The following is a 12,996-nucleotide window of genomic DNA, read 5'->3' on the forward strand; positions in this document are numbered from 1 at the left end:
CAAAAGAAACGAATTCAAGTTCTGACAAGCGTCATTTGTTAAAAATCTATCAAGGGTTTTCAAAAGAAAATTGAGATTAAAAAAAATAAAAATAATACGTTTAAATAAGCTTCGTCACTTAATTCCTTATTTTTAATGTCCTTTCTTTTGTGTTGTAAATAAAGAGACCTGAAGTAAAAAATAACGTAACAATCATAGTTTTTTAATTAATTAATTATTGAATTTCCAATTAATAATTAAGTGTTAATAATACTAATAATGAATAATTACTTATCTGTTATTTCTATTACAGATGGCAATAAAATAGCATATCCTTTTTTTCATTTCTTCTCTTAGATGTTTTTACTTGCTAACTGAGCAGTTTTCAAGTCAACAAAAAAAAAAATATTACTGGTTTAAAGCACCGTCTTTAGACATATATTTTGAAAAATGAGAATGGGAGTAAAACCATTTCAAATGAGAAAAACTTATACAGAGCACTCAGAAATGCAACTTTTTTGATGTTTTGCATTAACAAATATAAAACACTGCACAAAAACTCCAGCATTGATGTGAGAATGGAATTTGAACCATTGAAACTGTGTTTTAGACAATTTAGGAAAAATTATCAAGGAGCGTTTTTATATGAATGGAACATAACTTTGATCCAAAATCAGGTTTCATTTTTATTCTAAAAGTTATTTGGAATACATTTTTGCCTAAAGATGTTGGACCTAAAGATTCAGGTTCAAGACGTTTTTTAAAGAAAGGTTGCTTTGTCCGTAACTTACGTCAATTTAAGAAAACAGTGAGTCTGATTAACCTATCAACTTTAATAAATTCGTGTGGTATGAAAATTTAATATTGATAATCTATATTAAACACTGAAGGGCTTAATTCCTAGATGTCTTTAAAGATTCTAAATTTAAGAATATAGGCTAAATAAAGCACACAAATCTGACATAGCTACTACTGCGTATAAAACAAAAGATATAAAACAAAACAGACTTACCCACAGCTTTTCCTGTTTGTGCAACAACTTTTCCTGTAGTAACAGCAGCAAAAGAGAGCTTTCGTCCACTTTCTGAAGTGGATATGGTACTAAAAATATCATTTATTCCATTAGATGTAGGCCTACACATATATATATATATATATATATATATATATATATATATATATATATATATATATATATATATATATATATATATATATATATATATATATATATATATACGCGCATATAAACAACAAACAGGAGGAAGGAGGAACTAAATTATCACCAGAATCGTTTAATTAAACTGAAATTCCTGGTTTTTCCCAATAGAATGAAGAACTGTTATTTTAGGGTGTGCAAAGATACACAGGAGGGACAATATATATCTGTTGTTAGAAGAAAGCGACAGGCGTGATCACATCAAATCGTAAGCGAGATCTGCAGTTAAAAGCGAAGCAACAGTGAGAATCACAACGAATCCCAGGAGTAAAAAAGTCCTATATAATGGATGATACTTTGATGCGTTAACAGGAGAAAAGAATTGAATTCAAGCAAGGATTTCTTAATTCATTTGAAATTACGGATTTGAGAACTCATTGCTTAAAAAATACAGAATAACGAGAGGATTATACTAATGGGTAATTAGAGAATCAAATATATACAAGCCTGCCACGTGCCGAGTTCCAGGACCCGGGTGAAGTCCGGTCTCCCGGCACCAAATGTATATATACATATACATACATAACTTTACAATACATACATTTATCAAATAAATGTATGTATATACATATATATATATACTATATATATATATATATATATATATATATATATATATATATATATATATATATATATATATATATATATATATATATATATATATATATATATATATATATATATATATATATATCATAAAAATATAAATGAACTCCACAAGTCTTCTGATAACAGAACCCCAGTTATTTTGCTTAAACCTGTGGTAGCTAAATTCATTGATGCTCTGTTTGGCACAATGGGGCCGGGGTTCAATTCCTACTACCGCAAGGTAGTAGGAATTTTGAATTTTGTCACTGAAAAGGGCATGTTAAATTTCATTAAATTAGGCTGATATCTGTTCCCTTTTTCACCTTTTACGACATATGATCGACATTTCGAGATACCCATTTTGTACTTTCTCTGTGGATGCTCAATTTTGCATCTGAGAGAAATTTTAATCAAACATTATTTAATCGGGCGTATTTGGCGAAAAAAGGGGGCGTGGAAAGGGAACTAGTTCCTCTCCAATCTGTTTGGTCACTGAAAAGGACACTAAAACTTAAAAAATTTTTTCGAATGAGTCCTCTGACGATTTTCTAGGGATTCTCGGCCCGATATGATTCCCCTGGGGGAAACAAAAAACAAAACAAATAGCAAACAACACATATTCGTGATCTTTCTTTGGCGGAAAATAAAAGATTCAGAACTTTTGTCGAGGAGAGCTTGAAACCTCTACAGCAGGGTCCTCTGATCAGGTTGTAGTTAGAAAGGGGTTATCAACTCCAAAGGGTGTATTTTGACGCAAAACATCTTAACTCTCATTGAACCTTGAGATAAATACAGAATTAGTTCTAAGGAAGGAAGGTGAGGGAGGAGAAGGAAAGGTGAGTTTTCCAGGTTGGAAGCCGGCCCACTTGCTACCTGTCCCTGTAAAAAAGACCCAGCTACTGAACCACCCATATTAGCCTGTCGACGTACTAGGTGCCTGGTCATGGAGCATTTTTAGAATTTTTTTTTTTTACTTTCTCTTGAACCAGGGCTCCAATCAGCAAATCATATAAACTAATTATATGCAAAAAGGTCTGGTCATGGATGGCAATCTAGCTTACTTTGACGTAGGTCCTCCAAGGCACAAAATCGTTCTCGAGAAGGAACATTCTTTGAAACATAGTAACTAAATTTCTTACCTTGGGTCAAAATAAACTATGACAATCAACTGTAGTTATTGTTTGGAAATACAGTCTTTTAGTAACCAGACAGAGCTAAATTTTAGAAATATATATAACGACAACGGTTGTTGCTCAAGTGTGGAAAGGCAAGCCAAGGAAAGGTCGAAAAGGACAGAGAAAATGAGTTCCGACAAGAATTCTCTTAACAAAACCATTTTGAATATTTTAAAATCGTAATAAAATCAAACAAAGTAAGAGGTAAATCTTCATTTTCCCAAATTAGTTCTTTTTTTCTTTGAGCAACGAAGATGGGACATTTTCTCACTTCTACAGATAGCTAATGGAAAACTGTTGGCTAAATGAACTTTATTTGAAAAATGTTTTCCCAGAAAAATAAATGGCCAAACAAACTTTTCAATGAATAAACGTGCCAAAGAGAGAACTTCTCGGAAAAAGAGCTATAAGGGATATAAATGTCAGCCTTTCATTACTTTTTCTGGACCACAGAAACTTGCTGGCTAGTAGGAGGATCAGTTTAACGAAAGTGAGTAATAAAGAAATTCGTGGCAAGCATATTTTTGAGAAGTCTAAATAAATGCATGCTACTTAGATCCAACTTAATTCAACCCACAAAATCCATCAAAATTTAAAGCGTCCAAACTCAGCCCGAACACATTCAACCTAGCAAAACTCAACCCCTCAGCATTCAAGCTACACAAATTCAATCTATACCGTTTACCTATTAATCCAATAAAAGCCGATCTACGCAAACTACATCCCACTAAAATCGTCCTTCAAAAACACAGGTGGAGCTAAATTTTTAGAAAAAACTCTACAAAAATGCAATTTACCATTAAACTAAGCAAAACGCAACCCTACAAGACTGACCAAGAAATATTCAGACTCTGTAGTTTTGCTTTCATTTCCCTCATGTTGATATATTCTTGATTACTGGTGTCACGCAATGAATGAAAGTAGAAAGATTATTTATATATGTTAATGTGAGTACATAAATTTGCAAAATATACGAAATTTAACACAGGCATCAATCTATGACTCAAAAATTCAGGCTCAACCCGATATAACTCAAACTATAGCCTACACATGAAAATAAACTTAAGAGAGCCATGGCGCGCTGAACTATCTACCTTTGCATCTACGGACTTTTAGTTAACTTGGACACAGGTAATTTTTCGTAAGCCATTCTATTACAAAAAAAGATGAATTATATTTTCAGCACTTTTTAAAAGCAACTGGGTTGTTTCTTTTCTTCTTTTTTAAGTAAGGGACTATAATGAAGAAGCGTGAGTAAATTACGATCATCGGGCGGCGTACCTTCTGCGAAAGCTTGTCAACGTGTCGTGTGATTGCTTTCTAAACATTTAAAAATATTTGTGCGATTTTTTTTTTTTTTATAAAAAATAAGATGCTAAGCCATTTACGTAAGAATAAATCTGAATTCTTTGAACTTTTTTTGTAACAAACTTTAACAAATACTGAGTTTTGTTAGGTCAAACTTATGATGCTCAATTACGCATTAGTCAAATGTAATTTGTAATGGCATTGTTCTCTCTTGTGGCGACAAAAAACTTGTAGCTTAAACATCACTTTGGTAACGAAACTTTCCCCTTCCAGAAAAAGTAGTATTTGGAGGGGATGTAGCTAGAATTTTTCTCTAGGCCAGGGACGTTCAATCATGAAAATGGTCAAAAAAAAAAAGTCTTTAGCACCTTTTCTCATATTTTGGGCGGGGAAGTGGTCTAACACCATAAACTCCCCTAATTAGGCTACTGAACGTATTAAGAATAAACACACTTGATTAGTTAAAGATCCCAGACTAGTGTAAAGGCACGGGGGGCATGGTTTTATCAAAGTCTCACGAGTCATATGACTTTAACCTACGTTATTTTGTTTTGTAATAACTCATACAATTCCAAAAGAGCCTCAACTAGTGTAACAGCCAAATAGGGCAGAGTATGAGCGTTGAAAGATTACTTGTATTATACTATGGGTAAATGACTTTGTGAAATATATCTTTACTGAGATAATACGTGGCTTTATACCAAACATGAACACATTCGAATTCGGTTTTTAAGAAATAATGTTATGAACAGGCACCAACAAGGGGCTCGAGCACATATGATATTTCCCTTTCCTTAGGTTTTGAGCCTAACTTGTTATGGTTCTGAAGCGTCAGTCTAGGAAATATCTTCCAGGGGAAATCTCTAAAAAAAATTGTCATAACTGGTTTGGGAAACTTTTTTAGATATAATTTAAGAAAGGTGAAGATGGTTAAGTGACTTTTACGTAAAATATTTAATTTGCCTGGAGCGAGTAAAGAATAAAGTTGTAAAGTGGAAAGTTTAAATACAATCTAGTGCTGCAATATTTTGTGAGTAGTAGTAGCATATGAAAACACTGGTTTTCTTTCAGCTTCAAATTAACAAGCCTACGGATTTACAGGGGCACGACAAAAAAAAGGTAGGTAAAAAAATAGAGACTAAGAGACTTTTCAAAGCCCTCGCCAAATACGTTAAGCCAAAACGTTTAAAACGTAAAATTTAAATCTATTTTACACTTAAGGGTTGTTACACCGGCATTTTACTTCTTTTAAAGTATATTTGTAGTTTTATCAGCGCTAGAGATGTTAATTTTTTTTGCATTACTATTTACGATTAAATCCTCGTTATTATGCATCATTTCGTTAAAGTCTTCCCCGTTTACATGGTTTTGTTGAGGTTTAGCGATCGTTTACCACAAAGACTTGTTTTTCAGAGCTATTTTTCCAAGTAATGAATTTACTAGTAGAAATAATTGATTTTGTGAGCAGCTGAGAATATTTTGGTCATACTGTGATAAACTTAAGATTGTTTCCAGAGTTCCTTTTCTCCATAACTCCAAAAGATACTTTGAACGAATAATGCGATACGACTTTCTTTTATTTCTGTTTTCGATAAATAACAGTAGGGTTCAGGATCTATTGTCAAAGAGAAATCATATTCTTCACCAGACAAGTCAAGCAAGAAGATTTCAAACCAAAGTTTGAGCCGGTTCTATACATATTTAACTAAGAATGACAGCACTATTATTTTACTTTCTTTTCAAATATTTTTTTATAGTTGTATCAGCCCTTAAAATATGATCTAGACAATGTCAGTGTTTGCGTTTGAATCCTTAATAACGTACTTGGATTTAATCTAAGTTTAAACATATTAGACTCAGTAATAAAATAGAAAATTCAAACAGGATGTTTTCCCCATAACTACAAAAGATAAACAAAAAATAATGTGAGGCAACTTGCTTTTATTTCTTCTTTCAATAAATAAGAGTAGGGTCAAGCCTCTACCGGCGGGACTTATCAAGTTTGGCCACACTTGACTCGACACTTATGATCCTGTTTTACACTTTTGTATCTAAGAATGAGCGCACTGATAATTATTTTTTAAAACATTTGTTTATAATTTTAGCGGCGGCAAAAAAAATACCTTAAACGTCTCAATTCTTTCCGCAAAAGCCTTTCTTGTTTACAAATTTGATTTTATTTAGATTTAGCAACCGTTTCCCAGGAGAGACTTCTTTTCCTAGCTATTTTTCCACATTGTGAATCTACCACCAGAAAATAGCATATTTCATGAAAAGCTGGGAATGTTTTGGTCATGCTGTGATAATGTTGAGACTCTTTCAACAGGTTCTTTCCCCCAAAACTGTTAAAGATACACGAAGGAATAAAACAAGTTAGAATTGGATTGCCACGCGACTTTCTTTTATTACCGCTTTCAATATATAGTGGCAGAATTAAGGATCTATGGGCGATTATCTTGTTTTGCTCTGAAAACCGCTAAATAAAAAATTTTTATTCTGCGTACAAAATTCAAGAAAACGAAATAACAACAATAATCGTCTTAATGTTTCATCTTAGTACAAAAGGGCAAGCGATGGGGCTTTTGAAACCATCATAAACGATGACTGTGTGTATTTCTTAAAAATAATGAGGTTATCTTGATACGAATTTTACAAACAAAAAAAAAAGGTGGTAGAAACAAGTGATGCTAACACAAAAATAGATTCTCAAAGCTTGAACGGAGTGTGATATTCATAGACAAAGCAAATGTACTATAAATCAAAGCTACGAGTTAAATGAAAATTTTCTCTCCTGACTTTTTGCGAACAATATGTTCGGTATGATAACTCAGGGAAAAAAATGATAGGAACACGTCTCGCTCTTCCGGATTTTCATGACAATTTATTCGGTTTAACAATCCCAGGAATTTTTTTTCCAAACAGCTTTCATCTGCAAATGAACTAAAAATCTAAATAAAGGGGTTAAAGAAAAAAGAAAAACAGTGCCTAAAACTGTAAATTAGTAGAGAGAATACTTCAGTAGCCACAAAACATGCACTATCTTACTATCACAGCAAGGTGAGCGTTTATTTTTAGGCTTTCAAAAATACTGAATCTAAAGTTGAAGCCTTTACCTAGATTCAATAGCCCCTTCAGGGGAGGGGCATGAAATCAATGTTGTAGTATAGAAATTACTCCTAAGGCCACCTCTAATCCCAATAGAAGCATTACACTGTATAGGGCGTTCAGTGCTAAAGTGTACTAGGTCCATAAAGCTATTTTCAACTGTAAGGCTCCCAAAGTTTATAGACAACATAGAATTTCTTAACTTTGGTTGTAACTACCCGACACAGAGACAAATCCCCTTTGAAAGATACGCTCCAAATATACCACCCACCTTGCCATGGAGTATGGAAAACATGCAAGAAACTACACTGGTAAACAGTAATCCCTTTCACAGTAATTATTGGTGAAAGCACCTCTGAAATTGCCCGTCTTCGATAATAGGTTTGTTCTTACATATAATTGCCCCTATTTGTAATTTTTTTTCTTCTTGTCTGTTCTTCTCTGTTTTGGTTCTGTTTGTATTTGTTTGAATTTATTTGTTTTTTTTCCATTTTTTTCTTTATACTCCATCAGTGTTGTATTTTACATTTATGATGGGCAATAAATTTATACATACATACATACATACAGTAATTCAAAACTGATCCAGCTTGAGAAAATTTACTAACAAACAGTGCTGCTATTGAATTAAGAATAGGATTAGTGCAGATTTTTATCGAAGTGTGTGGCGTGTCTTCTTTGTTTGATTTTCTAGTTGTTTCTTTTTTTGGTTTACCTAAGCGTCTTTGTAGTCTATTGTAGATGCTTGCCCGGTGTGTGACTTTTTTCAATTATTACGGAAGTGAACTAAAGCTAAGTACGTGTTGTTTATTCTTGCTGTGAAAAAGGCATACAATTGTTTTCAGAGTTCATAATAAACTGCTATAATATCTCGGCCAACGCACAGATTGGAACTCGGTTCATTAACGTGCTGCAAATTATAAAATTTTCCTCAAGTGCATTTTTTAAAGCCATCTAAATGACATGACCCCCCTCACGCAGAAAAAGGTAAAATATATCTCTTCAGAAAAAATATCACCTAAAGATACATCTTCTAAGTTTTTCGTTAGCTTTTAAATCTGTAATATATGTGCACGCGCTGCATTAAATGTGTTATCAACTGTCTAACTTTTCAATAAATAATACCTTAACATTTTTCTTCTTCATTTAAGTTATATTTACGAACAACAACAACTGTGCCAAAACTCGCTTTTTTTTCTTCTCCTAAAAGTTTGACTAATTGCTTTACACGCGGCACATCCACAATGCAGAAGACTGGAATATTCGGAATTGGACAGAGAAAGAGATTTTCTGCAATATTCTATCCCCGACTTTAAAAATTTCAATTTTATAAGCTATGGAAGGGATATAATTTTGATGGTTTCTCAGCTCTTATGAAACACTACTTCAGATGTTACCTTAACTGTTTCAAAAAGCACAAGTCGAGTGCTGAGTTGCCCCGTACTTCAAATGCTCTTATATGGATAAGACAACAATCGATAAGACAGAATAATGAAAAAAAAAAAACATTTTGAATACGAAAGCATAATGTAACATGTTTTTAATAGCATCCATACTCCAAATTTCAATAGCAACCGCTTTATTATGTATAAAATAAAATTGCAATGAAATCGGCTTCAGCAGCGAAATAAGGAATAGGTTCTCATTAAAATTGGGTCGTCGGTACTCGGTCCAGTGTTCTTTGGGATGTAAAATCAGGGTAGGAATTAACTAATTTTGGGGCCCAAAACTACCTAAAGGCGGGATAGCAGCTTGCTAATTCCGGTGCAATAGGGAATACGCAATAAACTTGATATCAGTTTTTTTGGTAATTTGGATTTCGAGGAGTGGGGCGAAATGTTACCTACATTTTGCCTCGGTTAGAACAACCACAAATACTTTGTAGTACACATAAATATTTTATTCTTATGGCTTCACATTCCTGGCTCTTTAGGGACAGGGGGCGAGGGGGGGGGGTAGAGTTGCTACGTAGAAGAACATATATTTCCTAGTTTTCGACATATATTATAGACAGGTTTTCCTATTAAAACGGTTTTGCAATTAGTAATTCCATTGATATCCGTCAGATGCACTTTTCCTCTATCTAAATTATTTTATTTATTTTACTGGGCAATAAAATTAGCGATTAGCATACCCAGTTTTAGATACCTTTTAATTTATTGGGTACCCAAATTAGAAAACTGCTGCACCAATTTTACATTGAGCTACATAGAGATCCAACCCGGTTCCGGAGGACAGACTTTATCCACTATATATATAAAAAAAAAAAAAAAAAAAAAAAAAAAAAAAAAAAAAAAAAAATGGATAGATTCCACAAGGGATACAAAACAAGCCATTAATCCAAACAAAAGTGCAGACCCTTCACCTTCAGATGTACACATATTTATATAGGCTGAGGGTAAAAAAAATCTTCAAGAAAAAGAAGGGACATGGCCTGAGAGCCAAACTGAAGACCTGTTTGTGCGGATTTTCCATTAATTCATAGTTATTTTTCATCAGACGCTCCTTGACATGAAAAACATCCTATCCCCCTGTTTCCCCTGCGCATGCAAAAAAGAACAGCTGAAACATATTAAGAAGAGCTTGTGACTTACTGTGATAGCCGTAGTTTCACGTCTGACACGGACATCTGACCACAACCAGGGTGAAGTGGCTGAACCTTCAGAATATCAAGCCGAGAATTTTCCATCCACCGTGAATAAATCTTCGTTTTCTTGAAGGCTTGTATGAAATGCAGATTGAAGCATTCAAGTTCTCGTGCGCTTTCTAGAGTAACGAAGCAATATAATACGGTATGAAGTAAAATAAGCCTTATTATAAGAAAATTAGTTTGCAAATGAAATACATAGATTTAAAAAAAGAATACAAAAAAACTGAACAATAAGCTAAAAACTGTTTTGCCTTTTAAAGAAGAAAATACACTTTTACTGAAAATAAAAACTAAAGTTAGTTAACCTTTAAACTTAAATTTGGTGAACCATATCATTACTTCGTCAAATCTAATCTTCACACAGTTCGTATTGAAAAATGTTAAATATCAGTCAAAGACCTCTTCTATCATTTTCTTCTTAACTGTGCAAACAAACAAAGTAAAGTTAGTATCTTAAGGAATTCTGAAGAATTTCCTTCTTCTTAACTCATTGGGCAAGTTCTTGCAGAGTGCTTGCAAGTTTCTGTTTATGCTATTTTATGTATGTATGTAAGAAGTCACACAGGGGGAGGAGGGGGCGATTCAGATGAGCAAAGATAGTTTCGTTTTTTGAACAAAACTATTAAATCCTTACGACAGACGCTAGTTAGTTGGTCAATTTAAGTGAGTTAAACTGAAACTTCCTAATTAATGTGCGAGCTTCATACACGTTATGATTCTGTCTTATTTCAGCCTCCCCTTTACCCCAAATTACACGAATAAAACGGTAAATTTATTGGATAATTAATTTTATAAAAACTTAGAATTTCTAGGGCTTTATGATAATCTGAACAAGATTGAAACTGTATCAAGCTTTTCTAATCATTTCCGCTACAAATTTAAATTTTACCCAACGATTCTAACTGACAATAAAATTCCAAAATTGCCTCTGCGACTGTATTGGATAATTACACCCGTCAAGATTGAGAATTTCTTGGCAGCGATTATACTTTGACTAATTTTAAGACTACTTCCAACTTAGATCTATTATTTTTGCTAAAAGTTTTCCATAAGCTACTAAAATATTCTTAGCAAACTTATTTAATGAAATCGACCTGATGCTACTCAAAAAATATTTAGAAGAATTTGTTTCAGTTTATTCTCATGGAGGCACGCAAGAGTTTATTAGACTTTAAAAGCTTATAGTGCAACATTAAGAACGAAAATTATCTTTTTTCAACAGTCTTTCGGGACCCCAATAGCAATACTGACAGTTTTGGATACTTAAACATGCTAAATCCTATTTTACCACATAAAACAAAAGTTGAAATCAAAGTTTGTTTTTAAAACAGATTATTATGTAAATAAGAGGCAATTATGAAGATTACTGATGAGTTATTTTCATGTAGCTTTAGATAGCTTCAAGGAAAAGTAAGAGGATTAGAAAACATGATTTCTGGACGACTTATTAGGGAGTTTAAAACTCAGGAAAACAATGAAACAATAAATGAGAGGGTACTACGATTCCTTAGCGTTAATTCAATTCATCAAATTTCGAAGGGTTGAACAATAAATTGGCAGATAAGATGTAAATATAATGGCTGACAATTGTTGGAGTATCACTCCGGAAATAGCAGAACTAAACATTCCAGAAAAGCTATAAGCGAAAATATTTACCTTAATACGTAGGATTACCTTTTGTTAAAAACTTTCTATGATCGTAATTTAACTTGCAGTAAATCCATACAACCTTAGTACGAATAAAGCAATTCTTTGTGAAGTTTTACATCTATCTTCCTTTTAAAAGTATATTTTTTATGGTTTTTAAGACTAAAAGAGGGTATCCTGTAGCTTTAAAGTTGACATTAAAGTGGAAAACTGAGTTATATTCCACTGAGTGGAAGGTCTGCATCAATTGTAAGCTTCAACTGAAACCTTCGTATGATTTAAAATCCTATGGTTTAGAACGGTGGATGATTTAAAAGATAAGCTCGTCTACACAAAAATTTTAAGGTTTAAAGCAGGTAGAGAGCAAGCGAAAAACTAACTTTAGAAACTTTAGAACTTTAGAAACTAACTTTAGAAAAACTAACTTTTGAACGAACAAAGAATCGTTTTTTCAACTGGGATAACTTCTATAATTCCATCACACTAATATTTTATTTGATTATCCCATTCTAAAAAGAGCCTTTGATTTTTCGTTCTTTATACTTGTCTTCTTTATTAAGATTTTCATATATTTTCCTATCATAAGATCTTGACAGCGCATATCTCTTCAACCTTCGTTTATTGTTTGTATAATCATAAAAATTAATGTTAGACTACACACAGACTACTAACAACTCATGCAACACCATGCGAACTGAGGCCAACACAACTGTGCACGCTCCTCCTCCATCCCAATTTATTCAAAGCATCACTTTTTTCCCTCTCCCTTGGAAGTAAATTTTTACAACCCATGAACTCCATTTTCCATTAAATCATTCTTTATGACCACTTCCCATCCCACTTGGAGACGACCAGCTTTTCGTTTGGCCCAGAAGCATGGCCAAGAAGAAGCAGAAGCACAGTTTTTCATTTTAGACAATCTGCCATCCTTCCTCCGTCGAACATGGCCTAGGCATCTCAACATACTAATATTTCTCTGGGACTATACTATTGTACAAAAAATCTTTTATTTGTTCTTTTTTTTTGTTTTTAGCAAATGTTAAGTTTTTAACACTCTTCTTTTATTCCTTTCTTTTTATTTCCGTTGCCAAGTTGAGAGTCATATATTATTCTTACATACGATTTTTTTCTGGGTATGCAGCTCCTTGATTGTATCCATACCTGGATAAAGTGAAAGGTTTTAGAGAAAAAAAACCATTTGAATATCAAATTTAAGAACAGTTCTTGACTTCCCGTTTCTTTTTTATTTACTATTAATTAAAGAGTTTTGAAATATGTTTTAGTGTGTTTCTATCTTTTTAACTTTTAGCCTCCCTCTCTCT

At 33.0% G+C, this 12,996-nt stretch overlaps 1 protein-coding gene across 1 annotated transcript in view; it reads right to left on the reverse strand.

The window, feature by feature from the left end:
* Positions 1 to 917: 917 nt before the first annotated feature.
* Positions 918 to 12,996, reverse strand: part of LOC148940675 (late secretory pathway protein AVL9 homolog) — a 90,447-nt gene continuing 78,368 nt past the window's right edge. Inside the window, exons 9-10 of the mRNA XM_089105037.1 lie at positions 9,972 to 10,143; positions 918 to 1,080 (exon numbers count right to left, since the gene is read on the reverse strand). Of these exons, the coding sequence (XP_088961163.1) occupies positions 918 to 1,080; positions 9,972 to 10,143 (335 nt within the window). The remainder of the gene's footprint in view (positions 1,081 to 9,971; positions 10,144 to 12,996) is intronic.

Source organism: Artemia sp. Qi Xiang Cuo, chromosome 19 (assembly GCF_049724085.1).
Source record: "Artemia sp. Qi Xiang Cuo chromosome 19, ASM4972408v1, whole genome shotgun sequence".
Taxonomy (NCBI): Eukaryota; Metazoa; Arthropoda; class Branchiopoda; order Anostraca; family Artemiidae; genus Artemia; species Artemia sp. Qi Xiang Cuo.